The sequence below is a fragment of the Odocoileus virginianus genome, chromosome 6, assembly GCF_023699985.2.
Source record: "Odocoileus virginianus isolate 20LAN1187 ecotype Illinois chromosome 6, Ovbor_1.2, whole genome shotgun sequence".
NCBI classification, from domain to species: domain Eukaryota; kingdom Metazoa; phylum Chordata; class Mammalia; order Artiodactyla; family Cervidae; genus Odocoileus; species Odocoileus virginianus.
The window spans coordinates 46,860,660-46,879,874 of record NC_069679.1 but is presented as its reverse complement, the minus strand read 5'-3'; the positions used below and the strand labels follow the sequence as shown (position 1 = coordinate 46,879,874).

Below are 19,215 nucleotides of genomic sequence, written 5' to 3'. Positions count from 1 at the left end.
CATGGGGTCACAAAGAGTCGGACACGACTGAGTGACTTTCACTTTCAATATTACATATGATGTCATATCTGAGATTTGTTTCCAAACAGTCTGGGTAAGATGGGGTGAGGAATACAGATGAAATAAGATGTCCAACCTGACAACCACTGAAGTGAATGATGGGTACATGAGAGTTTACTACACTGTTCTTGCTATTTCTGTTTATGTTTGAAATTTTTCTTAATAAAAGAAGCTAAACAAAATGATCTGTCGTTATCCCTGCCTTCCCTCTCAAATAGAATAGGTTTGTTGTTGTTGTTCAGTCGCTAAGTTGTGTCTGACTCTTTGCAACCCCACGGACTGTAGCATACCAGCCTCCTCTGTTCATGGGGTTCTCTAGGCAAGAATACTGGAGTGGGTTGCCATGTCCTTCTCCAGGGGAATCTTCCCAAACCAGGGACAGAACCCATGTCTCCTGCACTAGCAGGTAGACTCTTTACCACTGAGCCACCAGAGAAGTCCTATAAAATAGGTTGAGTGAGTGAGTGAAAGTGGTTCAGTCGTGTCTGACTCTTTGCGACCCCATGGACTACACAGTCCATGGAATTCTCCAGGCCAGGATACTGGAGTGGGTAGCCATCCCTTCTCCAGGGGAGCTTCCCAACCCAGGGATCAAACAGAGGTCTCCCACATTGCAGGCAGGCTCTTTACAGCTGAGCCACAAGGGAAGCATAAGACAGGTCAGCCACACAGAAATATGAAAACACACGGGCCATTATTAACTGTGAAGCCACCTTGAGAAACGCTTCCTATTGTATAAGGTGATTCAAATAATAACGATGCTGTGATAGCATACTCTGCTAGGTCTTACCCTATTGGGATGAAAGACACATTAAAGTACTTCTAAAGACACAGAACCTCAGAGAGGTACATAAAATGTACCTGGTTCTTTGTTCATTAAAGAATTAATCATACCACCAACTGACTCTTTAAGAATGGTAGGCCTTGTCTCAAGAGCATCATTCAAAAAAACCAAAGATCCAAGGTTATTTTCCATCACCCATCAAGGTTTTAAAAAACAATAGTCTGCTATACACTGACATTTTGTAGTGTACACACTAAGGTTTCAGAGTAAAACATTTATTTCCAGGCATTAATGCTAATTAACTAGAGTCTGGTATTATGTGACCTTAAAACATAGATACATTGACACTTGTCAATGTATCATGATAGAACATAAGGGGAAAATGTAAAAATCAGTAAAAAGTAAATAAGGAACTATCACATTAATTTATATAAATGATGAGAAATAAAAGCAACAGAGTAACTACAGAGGTACTAAAACAGTCACGAAAAATTAAGTGCTAACCTTAAAACAATAGATATACACATGTTCCAAAGGAAACATTAAGAGATAACCTAACATGGAGAGAGAGGAGGGGAAGTAAGAAGAAGAGCAAAAAAAAAAAAGCCTAAGTACTATATAATGGTGTGACCTTGACCAAGTTAATGGTGCCTGTTTATCTCTTTTCTCATCTGATTTACATTTCCATTAAGTGGGAGGAGTAATGAAATTTCACTGAAAAGCTTTGGAAGCTCACGCCTTTTAGAGAAACCATTTTATATCAAGGTTCTTTAGGTACTTATGGATCCATTAAACTTGAAAGATGGAATTATTCTAAAAGTTCAGCCCCTGAATTCTAAGAAGGCCAGACTCTCACTTCTTAATATTTTAATACCATGTACAATATCTACTGGAAAAAAAAGAAAGTATTTACAGGAAATCTTCAGATTTAAGAATTTAAAATGCATGGCACCAGTTTCGGTATCATGAGTTCAACAGTTTCTTGTTACTGTGCTACAACTCAGCTCTAAACCATCTACTTAAACCTACATCCTCCTTGATTAAAGGAAGATTAGAGGCCCTCCTTGAACAGAGTAACCAGACAGTACAAGGTCTCAAAGAGAAGCATTAATAGGAATTTAGCACAATAAAAATCTCTCCTAATAGTGAACAAGAACAATTAGAAAAATACAAAGACAGCCATGTGGTGAAGTGTTAGGTAGCAGTAATAAATTCTTCTTTTGTATATGATTTGTTCATCCATAGATCAAAGAGCCTGAAGATAATTTCCCCTTGCAGGAAGTTGCTAGATCTTAACCCACAACAAATATGGAGGGAGCTGTTCTAAACACAAACCACAGTACAACTTATTCTGAAGAAAGTAGCTAATAATTTTTTTAAAGCACCAAAAGATGTAATATAGCAAAAAAAAAAAAAAAGTGATAAAAAAGTGATGCCTTCACAGAGAAAAATCTATGCTATTTTCTTTCTAAAAAATATTCTGAAAAGGTAGACAATTCATTTTTTGATGACACAGGAAACAGAGAAGATCATTTTCAAAAACTTAAGTCTCAAGTTAGCATCCCCAGGTTTTACTTTATAAAAGAAAAAAAGAAAGGGGTAAAGCACAGAATGGTACCTTTAATTTTAACCTGGTTCGACCTTCTTCATCCAGCATTTCTTCATCTTCAAATTCATCTTCATAATACTGAGGATCAAATGGTCTACAAATTGTTTTTAAAATAAACTATTAATCATATTTTGTAAGGAATATTCCTGCTATATAAAGCAACTTAAAAAAATCATAATAACTAAAAATCATAATAGTCAAATATCTTCATGTTCAACTATAAGGATGTATTCAAATTACTGCACCTTCTTGAAATTTGGTATTAATACATATTGCTTGAAAAAAAAATACATATTGCTTGAAATAAAGAGCAAGCAAGGCTAAATATTCAAGTACTCTTAATTCTTATGTAAGTCTCTGAACAAGTAGGCCATGTATACCCTAGCTTTCCACATTTTGCTTAGGAAAAAATTTTTAAATAGCACAAAGAGCTTGCATGTCACTTAGTGAATAATATCCATCAATGCTGTTTAACAGTCCAAACCATTAGTTTTTCTAGACCCACAATGGCTGCTATAGAGGACATCTGCAGTTTTTCTAGCAAACTTCACTACTCTCAATTTCAGTTTTTTCAGGGCTTCATTAGTCAGAAACACCCAAGACTAGTGATATCTGTTAATTCATAAGAAAGTAACAGACTGCTAAAAACAATTACAAGCATTATAAATCTCCTTTACCAATAGTCCATACTTTTTCTATCACAGGAAATATTCGATTTTTATTTTTTCAGAGATACATGACGAGTTTTCCGTTTTGTGACTAGTCAATTCATACAAAGTAAGAAAAATATCAACATTCTACACATTCCTATCCAACATTAAAAAACTACCAACTGATTCCCTTACCTGGGTTCTACGCTGAGAAAGTTGGGCAGCTTAACAAAATATAAGTCATTTCCTAAATCAGTGTTTACTTTGGGTATTTCTACTTCTATTCTGGTCTCAGGAATTGGCTCCTCCTCCTGTTGATCTTGAGGCAATCCATTTTCATCCTAGTAAGAGTCACAGAATTTTAGAGCTTGATGGGGGACTTTAGAGATGGTCCAGCTCCATTTCCACGTTTAGGCAGATAAGAAGTAAAGTGAGACATGACTTCAGGGCTATTATCCATCTCTACCAACCAACCCCCCAAAACCCTCATGGAAAAACAAGATTGGTTTAGAAGCATCAAAGTAAGAAAACATCTCTTTTATGATAAATCTATCTTCCACATACTCACCAACAGAAATGTGAAATTAACAAACACTTGAATATGAAATCACTTTATCAATTAAAATTAGAGAAAATTATCAACAAAAAACACTTGCTAACATGAACAAGAAAAACATTCAAATAAATGTTATTCAATTCACAGGTCCATGCAGTCTAGTCTCTTAAAGTGTGGGCCCACCTCACACTGGGCTGTTCTTTCTATCTTCTTTCCCCCAGTGACAATATCTTGCAAAAACTACAGTACAATATCACAACCAGGAGACTGACCTGACCCAGGCAGATAAAGGACATTCCCATCACCACAAGGATTCACGCTGCCCTTTTACGGCCAGCATCCACTTCCCTCTTGCCCTCATCCTGCTGCTGTAATCTCCATTAATCTTGTCTCCATTTCTATAATTCTGTCATTTCAAGATGGTTAGAGGAGTGGATTTATACAGTCTTAACCTTTTGGGACTGGCTGTTTCTCACTCAGCATAATTCCCTGGAACTTCATCCAAGTTGCTGCATATATCAGTAAATTTCATGTATCAGTAAACTTCATCCAAGTTGCTGCATATATCAGTAAATTTCATGTATCAGTAAACTTCATCCAAGTTGCTGCATATATAAATCCTTTTTATTGCTGAGTAGTATTCCACGGAATGACGTTTCAAGACAGTTTTTTCTAATCCTCTTATAAGCAGAAGTTCTCTACATAAATGAGGAAGTCACACATTCACTGTATTTCCATACTGCAATTCAGTTACTGACTCCCTCTTCCTGGCATAAAAGAGACACTTAGTTCTCTCTTCCAGTTCTCATTGGTAATTTTACTTACAACAGGCTGTCCTGGAGTGGGTGGTTTATCTTCCCCATCACTCCCTGAAGATATATCATCTGCACCTCCAAAGAGATCCATGGTTCCACTATTATCTTCAATGCAAGAGGAAAAAGGCACAGTATTTAATACCTGTAACAATGGTTCTTCAAAGCTCTCACTTCAACATATTCCTAAAGTTTCTAGACCCAGCACCTGGAAACTACCCAAACACAACTCTGAGCCTCGCACTCACAGATCTAACTAGAGTGTCTGTGCAAAGGGAAGAAGGCAAATCCAGTGAAGGGCAAAGTGCACCAGGTGGCACTCCTCTCCTCCTTTACTTACTGCATCCTTGTTTTTCCACTTTCCTTTATTCCTCAGGAGCCCAAATATCCTCCCACAGTCCAGATACTCAAATTTGGGGCTTAAGCACACCACACAGGCCTATTCTCCACGTCATCCTTCCAAATTTTAAAATCACAGGTCATGTCTACCCAGGCTCCCCTCCTCTCAGGAAGAACTTCACCCAGGTACAGGCAAAACAACATCATCAACAATAATCTGTAATAAACCAAAGTGGGGTAGTAAAGGAGATGACAGGAAGATAGGAGGGTGGTCAAAAGGTAGACTGCTTGAAAGTGAGATTATAGAAGAGTTACAATTTTGGTAATGACATGGTCTAGGGTAAAATCATAAGAGTGAGTCACTAAGACGAGGTAAAGGACAGATCATTGAAAAAGAGAAGGAAACCTATTAAAATGGCCAAAATTCAGGACCCTGACAACATCAAATGCTGGCAAAAATGTGCAGTAACAGGAACTCTCATTCACTGATTCAGGTAGGAATGCAAAATGGCACACCCACTTTGGAAGACAGTCTGGCAGTTTCTTACCAAACTAAACATATTCTTACCAGATGCCCCAGAAATTGCTGCTCCTTGGTATTTACCCAAAGGATCTACACACTTATATCCACACAAAAACTTGCACACAAATGTCTACAGCAGCTTTACTCATAATTTAGAAATTTAGAAGCAACCAAGATGTCTTTCAGTTCATAAATGGATAAACTGATACATCCAGACCATGGAATACAGGAATACCTTGGAGATAACTCAGATTTGGTTCCAGACTATGCTCATGTGCTCACCTGATTATTTTCTTCTTAGGTTTTATCACCATCTAACATGCTATATGTTTCATTTACTTACTGTGTTATCATTGGTCTCTCTACCCTACCCTGACCCCAATAGAATGCGGGTTCTATAGGGAGATGTCTTTGATTACTGCTACATTCCAAGTGCACAAAATAGTACTAGTAGAAAGCAGATTCTCAATAAATGTGAACAAAGTAATTAATATATCTCATTCTCACAACAACACTATAAGGGGATTAGCACCATCTCACTCTTATAGATCAGAAACTGAAATTTAGTTAAGTAATCAATTTGACCAAAATCATACAGTTGGAAAGTAGAACCACTAAGATTCTAACTTGGGTTATCTGATTCCAAAGTCCATGTACATAACTAGGAGTTATAGACCCAAAGATCTTTAAGTAAATCCCAGAGCTTGTTCTGTCCAGCTGTCTCCTTTTCTCTCTAGCTGACCTGCTAAATGTCTGCTTTAGTTATACTGTTATTTGTGATAATTTATATAAGCTATTTAACATTAATGCCTAATTACCATATAGCACAATAATGGCTGTGCAAATTATCCAAATTATGTTTACTGTAACTTTTATACTAACATCTTTATTGTATAGTAATTTGCCATTTGAAATGCAGTCATACATAGATATAAACAGGTAGATCTTGTGTGTGTGTGTCTTAGTCACTCAGTCGTGTCTCACTCTTTGTGACCCCATGGACTGTAGCCCTCCAGGCTTCTCTGTCCATGGAATTCTCCAGGCAAGAGTACTGGAGTGGATTGCCATTCCGTTCTCCAGAGGAACTTCCCAATCCAAGGATCAAACCCTGGTCTCCTGCATCACAGGCAGATTCTTTACCATTTGAGCTTCAGGGAACCCCCTCAAAGTCACTCAGTCACGTCTGACTCTTTGCAACGCCATGGACTGCAGCCACCAGGCTCTTCTGTCCATGGAATTCTCCAGGCTATTTTACTGGAGTGGGTAGCCATTCCCTTCTCCAAGGGATCTTCCCAACTCGGGGATCAAACCCAGGTCTCCCGCATTGCAGGCAGATTCTTTACCAGCTGAGCTACCAGGGAAGTCCAGGTAGATCTTGTATCCTTACAAAAAACCTACCGTACCTAACACTGGGTTTTTATGAACTCTTCACCTAAAATAGCTTGAAGAATCAGCTTCTTCATCTAATATTAACCTATTAAGAACCTAAGAACAAGCTAACAAGCTGTCCTAGAACTGTCACTATTCAACCCGAAGAACAGGCAATGCCACTTCCTCCTCAACAAAGCCTTGGGCCCCTAACAGCAGACTCACTCAGACCACAAATGAAGCAGGTTCTTCAACTCCTTAACTGTGAGCAGTTTCTCATATCTGTACAACTTCCCTGGATACACTAAATGTATCTACACTTTTTTCTGTTGAGTCCTGCAGTCTGGGCTAAATGCCCAGGGTTGGGAATGTACTATAGTTAAACGCAGAGAGAGGAATGGAAATAAAGATATATAAAAGAAGTAAGTAGAATACCTTTTGGTACCTCAGTGTCACTCTCCGCTTCTGAATCAGATGCAATTGCGTTCTTGCGTTTCATTCGTAAAACTTCGTCCTCACTATCACTGCCTCTTGCAGATTCTGTAAAAGTGGAATCAGAAGTTCCGCATAATCGCAGTCATCCCATCACTTTGATTTTGTGTGTTTGAAAAGCAACATTGGAGATAAACAAACTATGGACCACCCACACAATGGAAAACTACTCAGTAATAACTAAGAATGAACTACTGATACAAGTAATAATTTGGATGACTCTCAAATGCATTACAATAAGTGAAAGCAAAAAGGCGCCACTACTGTGTGATTTCCTTTATAAGACGACATTCTCAAAAAGACAAAACTAGAGTGACAGAGAGCAGGAGCTGTTAGGGGTCCCAGGTGGGGCGGTGTATGACTACAAAAGGGACAGTGTGAGGGAGTTTCTCAGGGCTGACAGAACCATTCTGTATCATGACTGTGGTGATGGTTACAAAATGCATTAATGTTAAGAGAACTCCACATACACACACAAAAATCAACTTACTATGGTTAATTTTGAAATAAGATTAAAAAAAGGAACATTGGTTTTTATAAGTAAAAAACTTGGGAGAATGAGAAAAGCAGTTCTGAAACTTTAAATTTATATATCATTCAATACAGAAGACAAAAGAGAAGTAAATATACTGTAATGGAAGACACAAATATATTATTTCTGGATGGTACAACTGTTCACGTAATTTTAAACTTCAAAACCCAACCACTGTAGAACTAGTTAAGCAGGATGACCAGTAACAAGATTCCTACTCTTAGTTTTATGTTAGTCTGCTAGTATTTGGGAAGTAGTGCATAAGCCTTAATGATTCTGGGTATTTCCAGTACAAATAACTCTACCCAGAATTAGTTACTGAATAATTACCACAGTCCTATAGTCTATATAGACCTATATCCATCTCTGGAAACTTTTTGACCTCCTCTCCTTAATAATGTTAAAATGCGGTCTTGAAAGCTATCCTGAGATATGTATTCCAGGGGAAAAGACTTCCCACTCCCCATACTGCAGCTCTCCAAGAAGACAGAATCAATATATAATTATAATCAATTACTTATAAAAATGAAGCAACCCAGATATTACTACAGGAAGACTTCCAACTTAATCAAAGTGACTTTTATATAACACAAAGAAATCAGATGGTTAACTGTTTTAATATCCTATATGAAGAACATGCTAACTTCAAGAAAACAGTGTAAGTGGTTATTATGAAAAGGGATCCATAAGCCAAAGTTCTGCCCTATGTTTTCCTGCTGTCTTCAGGAAATAAATGTTCTGATCCAAGCACATCTCCCCAGGATGAGGATGCATGTGTCAGGCTATCATAACTCACTGAGATCATCCAGCCTGTGTTGTCATTTTCTGGATATTATGCTCCTCAGGCAACCTCCTGACTGTTACAATTTGGTATCCAATGCAGATTTCCCCTCAAAGGATACAATGATAGAAAAATAACTGATGCTCTTGAAACAATTTTGTAATTCAATTTTTATAACTTCCTGTGGTTAGTCTGAATAAACTCCTTGGAGCCTGATTACCTCTGGAGGATGAAATTTTGGACCTCTGATAAACTAAACTGGAAACTAGGCATTTCAATGGCAAGGGGGTTTTCCCCCCAGGCACATCTATTCTCATCTCAGGCATGCTCTTCTGTTACCCACAGAAACGGAACTGACTGTTCGGTATCTAGCTACTATAGCACTATACACTTTGCTCTAAGACTTCCCTCTTTAAATTTTTTTCTTCCTGATCTATCATCAATAAAATGGAAGGGAGAAAGACAGAAATAATACACGAATTAGGAAAATGTTTACAAGTAAAATATATAGAGTTAGAAAAGGTTGAAATAGAGGAACAGAAGAGGAAAACCAGAGTACTAAAGTAATGGGACTGGAAAAAGAATCAGTGAGCCATCACTGTACCTCAATGCTTCTACTAAACCACTTTGGTTCTCATAAGTGTATTACCTGATTTATGGTCCTGCTCCTCTTCATCATCTGAATGCCTGTGTTCTTCATCCGAGGGCTGTGGCCTTTCATCATCAGAATTTTGCATTTTCTCTTCATCAGATATCTGTGGCCGCTCTTCATCATCCGAGTTCTGTTTCTCATCATCATTATCAGAAGCTGCTGGCCGTTCATCATCAGAATTAGCCTTCTCCTCCTCAGACAGCTGTTGTCGCTCATCCTCTGAAAGCTGGGGCCTCTCCTCATCATCTGTGTTCTGCATTTTTTCATCATCATCAGAATTCTGCAGTTTATCTTCATCAGACCCTTGTGCCCTCTCCTCATCATCAGAATTTTGTATCTTTTCATCATCTGACTGATCGCTTTTATCTTCCCTGCCCCATTTTTCATCATCTGAGGGTGCTTTTTCAGAACCTTCTGCTTCCGAGTGATGACTCCCTCCATCTGATCTATGACCCTCATCCTCATCATCATTGTCATTTCGGGTTTCTGATCCACTGTGTTGATCTACATCTGAGGGATCGTTGTCTTCATGGTCAGAATGCTCAGAAGCTTCTGATCTATTGTCTGATCCTTCAGAGTGATTATCACTCCCACTATGATGAGAGGCTCCCTCATCCTCACTGTCATCTCCAAACAGTTCCTTATTACTTGGTTTTCCTGCATCATCTCTTTCATCTTGATCACTTTCACTTCCAGAGGCATTACTGCCAGAAGCAACATTCTCTTGATCAGAGTCCGAGCCCGATCCAGAGTCAGAATCTATGGGGTCATATAAACACAGGGTGAGGTAAGCAAAAAAAAAAGCAGAATAAGGAACACTAAAAGTCCATCCCAACATAAAAGCAAGGAAAAAACTTCTTAAAAGCTGTTAGAATCTATCTTCTCAGACTCTGGAAACTAAAAGTTGCAACAACTAGGGGAATGTTTAATGAGACCAAAAAAAAAAGCTGAATCTCAGTAAAAAAAACAGAATTTCGGGAACTTCTAACATACTCTGGTCCCTACCCCCACCACCCACTGCTCCCAACCCACCCCTTGGTCAACAGTGCCTTGAAGATAATACCCTGAATTCCTGGCACATGTGCCACTAATGGAGGGAGCAGACGGCACCTCATTCGCAAAGAATCATGACTGTTAGTTCTGATCTGTCTGGTGGATCACTGAAGGGACTGGCTCAAAGGACTTGACTTTATCTCACCTAAGTTGGAACTACTCAAAACATTTACAGGTAGATGTATTAGTTGTGTCTGCTTTAGACAATGAATAACAGGGCAAACAACAGACTAACTAAAAAGCTTGGTTGAAAAGGCTGAGGAATGACATAATATGGGGAGTAAGGATTTTAAAAGAATGATAAAACTTCTAGAAGAAAACTTACGCAGCACACTCTCTCACATAAATCACAGCAAGATTGCTTTCAATCTATCTCCCAGAATAATGGAAATAAAAACAAAAATAAACAATGGGACCTATTTAAACTCAAAAGCTTTTGTACAGCAAAGGAAACAATAAGCAAAATGAAAAGACAACCCATAGATTGGGAGAAAACATTTACAAATGATATGACCAATAAGGGATTAGTCTCCAAAATTTACAAACAGCTTATGACACTTAACAGCATCAAAACAAATAACCCACTCGAAAAATGGACAGAAGACCCAAACAGATGTTTCTCCAAAGAGGACATACAGATGGCCAGCAAGCACATGAAAAGATGTGCAACATCGCTAATTATTAGAGAAATGCAAATCAAAACTACAATGAAGATATCACCTCACACAGGTCAGAATGGTTATCATCAAAAAATCCGCAAACAACAAATGCTGGAGAGGGTGTGGAGAGAAGGGAAGCCTCTAACACTGTTGGTGGGAATGTAAATTGATACAGCCGCTATGGAGAACAGTATGGAGGTTCCTTATAAAAATAAAAATAAAGCTACCATATGACCCTGCAATCCCACTCCTGGGCATATATCCAGAGAAAGACATGATCTGAAAGGATACATGCACCCCAATGCTCATTGAAGCACTGTTTACAATAGTCAAAACAAGAAAGCAACCTAAATGTCCACCAACAGAGGAATGGATTTAGACGTGGTACATATATACAACGGAATATTACTCGGCTATTAAAAAATAATGAAATAAGGCCATTTGCAGCAATATGGATGGACCTAGAGAGTGTCACACTGAGTGAAACCAGTCAGACAGAGAACATGGTATAACATCCCTTATGTGTAGAATCTAAAAAGGAATGATACAAATGAGCTTGCTTACAAAACAGCAAGAGACTCATAGACTTAGAAAACAAACTTATAGCTGCTGGGGGGAAGGGATAGTTGGGGACTTTGGGAAGATCATGTACACGCTGCAATATTCAAAATGGGTAACCAACAAAGACCTATTGTATAGCACATGGAACTCTGCTCAACTTTATTTGGCAGCCTGGATGAGAAAGGGGTTTGGGGGAGAATGGATACATGTATATGTATGGCTGAGTCCCTTCACTGTTCTCCTGAAACAAACACAACATTGTTAATGGGCTATATCCTAATACAAAATCAAATGTTTGTTGTAAAGAAAAAAAAACCTCCCACAATAAATGAACCAACCAAACAAACAAAACCCTCACATATATTCTTAGCAATCTGGAAAGCCATGCACTTCCCCAGGGCTGTGCACATGCTCAAGAAAGAACCAAGAGGGCCCTAAGACCTCACTTCTGGTTGACCTTCAGGCTCCATGAAAGCAAGAAATGAAAGCAAAGACAGGATGAAAACTACTTGGTGGAGTGTTGAAAGCAAGCCCTAACACACAGAGAGAGACAACCTGTGAAGTCTGGAAGTTTTCCTGTGATTGCTGTTGTTTCTCTTTCTGCATATAAGGAAACCTCTGTCCAATCACTAGCTGACCACTAAACTAACGGAGCAGAAACTTTAGTGGTCACATACAACAAAAATTGCAAACTTTACAAAATTATTTCAAAAGAGTCAACAATAATTACAATAACAAATAGCAACAATAAATGCTGGGGGTGGGGGTGGGGAAGGGAGTGTGCTGTCCTGAGTTACTGCAGTATAATTTCAAAATGCCCAATTATCAACAAAAACTTACAATGCCTGCAAAGAAACAATGAAGTATGGCCCATACATGTGAAAGAAAGGTTACAATTTGTCCCTAAAGAAGCCCAGACAATGAAAATGATATCAAATACAGAATATCAATAAAAAGATATTATTTTTCAAAAAACTGAACAGAAAATCTGGAGTTGAAAAGTGTAATAACTGAAATGAAAAATTCATTAAAGAGATAAACAGCAGATGTGAGTGAGAAGAAGAAAGAATCAAGAAACTTTTAAGATACATAATTGAGATTATCCAGTCTGGTGAACAAAAAGAGAAAAGAATGAAGAAAATGAAGAGTCTAAAATACTTGTAAGAAAACAGCAAGTATACCAGTCTATGCATAATGTGGGTTCCAGAAGAAGAGAAAAAAGAGAAAGGGACAGAAAATACGTTTGAAGACATAACAGCCAAAAACTTTCCAAATCTGATGAAAGACATGAGCATACACATCAAAGCTGTTTAACAAATACCAAGAAGGATAAAGTTAAAGAGACAGCACCCAAGCACATCATTATCAAACTGCCTAAGACAAAGAAAAATCCTAAAAGCAGCAAAAAAGAAACAACTCATCCCATACAAAGAGATCATTGATAAGGATAACAGATGATTTCTCATCAGAAACCATAAAAACCAGGAGGCAATGGGATGCAATATTCAAAGTGCTGAAACAGTCAATCAAGAACTCTATATTCATCCAAACTATTCTTCAAAAATGAAGGAATTATAAACAAGAACAAAAGATAAACTGGACTTCCTCAAAATGAAAAGCTTTTGTGCAAGAAAGAATATTATCAAGAAAGTGAAAAAACCTACAGAATGGGAGAAAATATCTGCAAACCATATATCTGACACATATGTAATGGAAAAAGTGACAGACTTTATTTTCTTGGGCTCCAGAATCACTACAGATGGTGACTGCAGCCATGGAATGAAAAAGACACTTGCTCCTTAGAAGAAAAGCTATGACAAATCTAGACAACTTATTAAAAAGCAGAGACAATACTTTGCTGACAAAGGTCTGTCTAGTCAAAGCTATGATTTTTCCAGTAGTCATGTATGGATGTGAAAGCTGAACCATTAAGAGAGCTGAGCACTGAAGAACTGATGCTTTTGAACTGTGGTGTTGGAAAAGCCTCGAGAGTCCCTCGGACTGCAAGATCAAACCTGTCAATCCTAAAGGAGATCAACCCTGAATGTTCATCGGAAGGACTGATGCTGAAGCTGAAGCTACAATACTTTGGCCACCTGATAAGCAGAGCCGAATCATTAGAAGAGACCCTAAGGCTGGGAAAGATTGAAGACAGAAGGGGACGACAGAGAATGAAATGGTTGGATGGTATCACTGACTCAATGGACATGAGTTTGAGCAAGCTCCGGGAGATGGTGAAGGACAGGGAAGCCTGGCATGCTGCAGTCCATGGGGTCACAAAGAGTCAGATATGACTGAGAGACTGAACAAGGACAATCTGGAATATATAAAGAATGTTTACAACAACAACAAAACAACCCATTTTAAAAATGGACACTGGACTTGAATTATACATTTCTCCACAGTTACACAAACATGAAACAAGTACATGAAAAGATGCTCAACATCACTGGCCATTAGAAAATGCAAATCGAAACCATAATGAAATATCACTTGACACCAACAGTGATGGCTATATTTTAAAAGGGGGTAAAAAAAGAAAAAAGGTAAAATAGGTATTGGCAAAGATGTGAAGAAATAGAACCCTCAAACATTGCTGGTGCTAATGTAAAATGGTTACAAAAATGGTTTGCTGGTCCAAAAATGGTTTGGTTGCTCGTCAAAAAGTAAAACAAAGAATCATATGACTCGGCAGTTCCACCCCAACACATATATATATACAATTCCACCCCAAGAGAACTGAAAACAGGCACTTATACAAATATTTGTAAACAAATGTTCACAGCATCACTATTTAAATAGCCAAAGATGGAAACAACTCAATGTTCACCAGTGGTTAAATAGATAAACAAACTGGGATATATACATAGAGTGAATACTATTCAATCATTAAAAAGAAATGAAGTATTGATACATACAATATGGATGAATTCCAAAACACGATGGTAAGAGATAGAAATCAGACACAAAAAGCCACATGTTGTATGATTCCATTTATATGAAATGTCCAGAACATAGAAAATCCATAGATGTAAAAAGCAGATTGGTGGGTGGTGGGGGCTAGTGAAAGGAGCAAATGGTAAGTAACTGCTCAATGGGTGTGGTGTTTTATTTTGAGGTGATGAAAATGTTTTAGAACTAGACAGAGGTGGTGGCTGCAGGACATTTTAAATGTACTAAATACCACTGAATTGTTCACATAAAAATGGCATATTCAGCAACCAAACTGAAAAGAACTAAAACTGTCACTATTTGCAGATGACATATTATATATAGAAAATCCTACAGACTCCACCAGAAAACTGTTAGGACTAATAAATGAATTTATTAAAGTTGCAGAATATAAAATCAATATATAGTTGTGTTTCTATACATAAATAATAAGCTAACAGAGAAACTAAGAAAATAATCCCACTTATAACTGCAACAAAAAGAATAAAATACTTAGGAATAAATTTAACCAAAAAAGGTGAAAGACCTGTAAAGTGAAAACTGTAATACACTGATGAAAGAAACTGAAGACACAAATAAATGGAAAGATCGCTCATGGATTGGAAGAACCCATAGTGTTAAAATATCCACACTAACCAAAGTAATCTACATTTTGAACACAATTCCTATCAAAATTCTAATGGCATTTTTTACAGAAATAGAACAAAGAACTCTAAACTTTGTGTGAAACCACACATACACACAAACCCATACAGCCAAAGCAATCTTGAGAATAAAAAGAATAAAGCTGGAGGCATCATGCCCTTGATTTCAAACTGTATTACAGACACATAAATCAATGCAACAGAATAAAAAACTCAGAAATAAAGCCACACATATATGGCCAATTAATTTACAACAAAGGAGCATGCCAAGAATACACAATGAGGAAAGAACAATAAATGGTGAGAAAGTTGGATAGCAATATGTAAAAGAATGAAACTGGGCCACTATCTTTACACCATACACAAAATTTAACTCTAAATGGATTAGACTTAAATTTCAGACTTGAAACCATAAAATTCCTAGAAGAAAACATAGGCAGTAAGCTCCTTAGCTCCTTGACATTGGCCTTGGTTATCATTTTTTGGATTTGACACCAAAAGCAATGACAACTAAAGCAAAAATAAACAAATGTGACATATCAAGCTAACACACTTCTACACAGCAAAGGAAACCATCAACAAAATGAAAAGGCAATCTATTGAATAGGATAAAATATTCACAAATCATATAGCTGATAAAGGATTAATACCAAAAACATATAAAGAGCTCATATTATATATATATAAATGGACAGAAGGCCTGAATAGACATTTTTCAAAAAAAGACATACCAATAGGTACATGAAAAGATGCTCAACATCACTAATCGAAAGAGAAATGAAAATCAAAACCACATTCAGAATGACTATTATCAAAAAGATAAAAAATAACAAGTGTTGGAGAGAACATGGAGAAAAGGAAACATTAGTACACTAATGGTTGGATTGTAAAGAGATACAGTCACTCTGGAAAACAGTATGGAAATGTCTCAGAAAAAGAACAGAACTACTATATGATCCAGCTAGACCAATTCTGGGTATTTATCCAAAAGACACAAAAACATTAATTTGAAAAAATATATGCCCACCTATGTTCACTGCAGCATTATCAAGATACAGAAACAACCTATATGTCCATCTATGGACAAACAAAATGTGGTGCATATAAACAACAAAATATTATCCATGCCACTAAAAATATGGCATATATACAATGGAATATTATTCAACCATAAAAAAAGAAGGCAATCTTGGGAACTCCTTGGCGGTCTAGTAGTTAGGGCTCAGAGCTTTCACCGCCATGGCCCAGGTTCAATCCCTGGTTGGGGAATTAAGATGCCACAGGCCACACACGTTTTGTCAAATCTCTCCACCATGACCTGACCATCCTGAGTGGCCATGCACAGCATGGCTCATAGCTTCATATGTGATCATTTTGGTTAGATTTCTGTGATCCTGGTTTTCTTTCTGAAAGCTGTGGGATTATTAAATTCTTGCTTCGGTCTGCCCTCTGATGGATGAGGATAAGAGGACTGTGTAAGTTTCCTGATGGGAGGGACTGGATATGGGGAAAATAGGGTCTTGCTCTCTGGTGCAGGGCTTTGCTCAGTAAATCTTTAATCCAATTGTCTGCTGATGGGTTGGGCTGTGCTCCCTCCCTTTTAGTTGTTTGGCCTAACATCTCAGATGGTTAAGAATGTAGCAAAGCAAGTGATGTGGGTTCAATCCCTGGGTCAGAAGGATCCCCTGGAGAAGGGAATGGCAACCCACTCCAGTATTCTTGCCTGGAGAATTCCACAGAGGAGCCTGATAGTTCATGGAGTCACAAACAGCTGGATACGACTGAGCGACTAACACTAACAACTGAGGCAACGCAGTCTTGGAGTCTACAGGTTCTATGTTAGGGCTACTGGAGACCTCCCAATAGGACTCAGGTCAACACACACCTCCCAGGGCTGCAGCTGCCAGTGCCCCTGTCCCTACAGCTGGCCATTTCCGACCCTCACCTCTGCAGGAGACCTTCAAACACTCGCTATTGCTTCTACCTATCAATTATTTATGTATTAAGCAATGAAGTTAACTGAGGGAGGGTGATATCTTTGCATCATTGTAACCCCTACACTTAGCAAAGTAGCTATAACATGATAGGGGATCTATAAATGATGACTGAATGAACTTCATGGAAGTGAATGATGCGAGGGTTCACAAGGCTCCAATGCCCTGAAGGGTGAATGGGATAAGGACACATACAAATGACAGGGTAATGAAAACATTAGCAAACAAAGTGGAACAAGAGTTAGTGTAAGGGCTCTATACTTCCAGACCTATCCTGACCAGAACCTTCAGGACATCCATCCTGGTACAGCCCTCACACTAGAATCCACATGGTGCTCCCCTGCATCATGAACATACATTTACTAATCCATTTCATCACCAAATCCTTCATCCCTTCTCTCCAAACACAGACTTCATATGCTCCCCAATCTAATACCACCGACTCAAGAAATTCTAGCGTTTTCGCACAGGTTCTCGGAAGACACATTATCTCCAGCGCCTAACACCTGTATGCAGCCCTACCCCAGTAACCTTCCCAGTCTTCTCACCCAGACGTTTTAAACTTCCCATCACGCCACGTTCTGGTTTCATTCAAAAGGACAATCAGAGCCCCTCTGCAAATTCGTCCAGTCCATACCCATGTTCCTGAACACGTAATTTCCATTCATTCACAATAGTCCATGTGCAAGGCAGGACAGGGCAGGACTCTAAGGTTCCTCCTCTCGCTGCGCCGGCTCACCGGCCTCCATTCCTGCCCCGCGCCCCCTTCGCTCCCCATGCTCCTAGGCTCGGCTTGCTAGATGGACACCAAGACCCTCGAGGCACACACTCTGCATCTGTCCCTTCGTCCCCTCCCTCGGGAAAAGGCTGGCACCGCCAGGGGAGCAGGGGGCGCTGAAGCAGGCGGAGAGGAAGCGCCATCCGCCAGCGGCGCCAGAGCGTTCGCAGACCCGGAATCGGGTCGCTGTCGGGCTCCCGCCGGAGAAGGCCCACCACGCCCGTCTCCACCGAAGCCCTGCGGATCCCACCTTTACGCTCAGGATCGCTGTCGGCGTCGCTCCCGAATAGGTCTTCCATATCCGCCATGGCAGCGCGCATCCGTCGCAGTCTAGACCGGGAGCGGCTCCCCGACTGCGTTTACGGCACGGAACCAACGAAACGCGACAGTGTCGCAAAGATTGGCTCAATGTCTCCTTTTCTACTGGAAGGTTGTTTTCGCTTGCACTTTGAACCCGCTCTTGCCCACGCTCTTACGTCCAGGAACCCCGCCCTTCGTCAATATCTGTTCTTACTCGCGAGGATTCTCAGCTGGGTACTTCAGGTCTCAGTGTCAGTGGAGCGGGTGGTATTTGGGAGGTCCCAGGAAGGGCCTGTGACCGTGTTAAACCTGCCTGGAGTCAGGCCTGCAGTCCTTTGTTTTATGCGGATCAGCTGTTCTCAAATTGTTGCCGACTCAAAAATGCTTTTGTTATGTGGATTGTATCTATTGATATTTACTGTAGTAGTAATTAAGGCAGAAATTTAAAAAATTCGTTCTACAATAATAAACGAGTTAACATAAAATAGCATTTTAAGATTTTAAGTGACTTATTTTCTGAAAATTGAAGAGTGGAATTATTTACAGTTTTGAAAGCGTCTTTGGTATCTGCCTCAAATGAAAACAGCTGAATTCTCATACTTGCTTCTGCATTCAATATTGAGAAAGGTTTTGGTTGAAGCTTGTGAAGAAAATCTGTCCTCACACACACATATGTGTGTGATTGGAAGAGGAAGGACCTCTCATACCCCTAAAAGGGTCATCTTCGGAGCAGTCTGACCCAACTTTAGAGTAGTGTGTGTCAGACATCAAAAATGTGCCATCCTAACCCGCTACACACTTTTGTATAAAACTGAAACAAATAATCACAAAACAGTACTGACTGCTAAGATGCAACCTGAGATTTCCTGTTCTCTTTTATTCTGTTTAAGCTTGTTTTGTTTTATGCTGACAGGGAGTGCATCTACTAAACTGATTTCGTGATTTATTTAATGGCTTGCAGCCTGCAGCTAGAAAAACACTATTCCGATTCCATTGACTTATTTTTTCAGGAAAAAGCTTAAGCTGGGGAATGTGGCTAAACAATTGCATATTATAAAATCAAGCAGTAATAGAATTTGTTAATAGGTCAGTGCTAGATAAACCCTTTTGCTTTAC

The 19,215-nt window shown here is 38.9% G+C and overlaps 1 protein-coding gene across 2 annotated transcripts in view; it reads right to left on the bottom strand.

Moving 5' to 3' along the window:
* The window catches only part of LEO1 (LEO1 homolog, Paf1/RNA polymerase II complex component), a 32,496-nt gene extending 14,313 nt beyond the window's left edge, over positions 1–18,183 (bottom strand). Inside the window, exons 1-6 of one of the 2 annotated variants that reach the window (XM_070469273.1) lie at positions 18,050–18,183; positions 9,156–9,917; positions 7,137–7,241; positions 4,485–4,579; positions 3,299–3,444; positions 2,463–2,547 (exon numbers count right to left, since the gene is read on the bottom strand). In XM_070469273.1, coding sequence (XP_070325374.1) covers positions 2,463–2,547; positions 3,299–3,444; positions 4,485–4,579; positions 7,137–7,241; positions 9,156–9,917; positions 18,050–18,119 — 1,263 coding nt within the window. In that variant the 5' untranslated portion in view covers positions 18,120–18,183. The remainder of the gene's footprint in view (positions 1–2,462; positions 2,548–3,298; positions 3,445–4,484; positions 4,580–7,136; positions 7,242–9,155; positions 9,918–18,049) is intronic. The other variant, XM_070469272.1, reaches the window with a different exon arrangement.
* Positions 18,184–19,215: the final 1,032 nt, after the last annotated feature.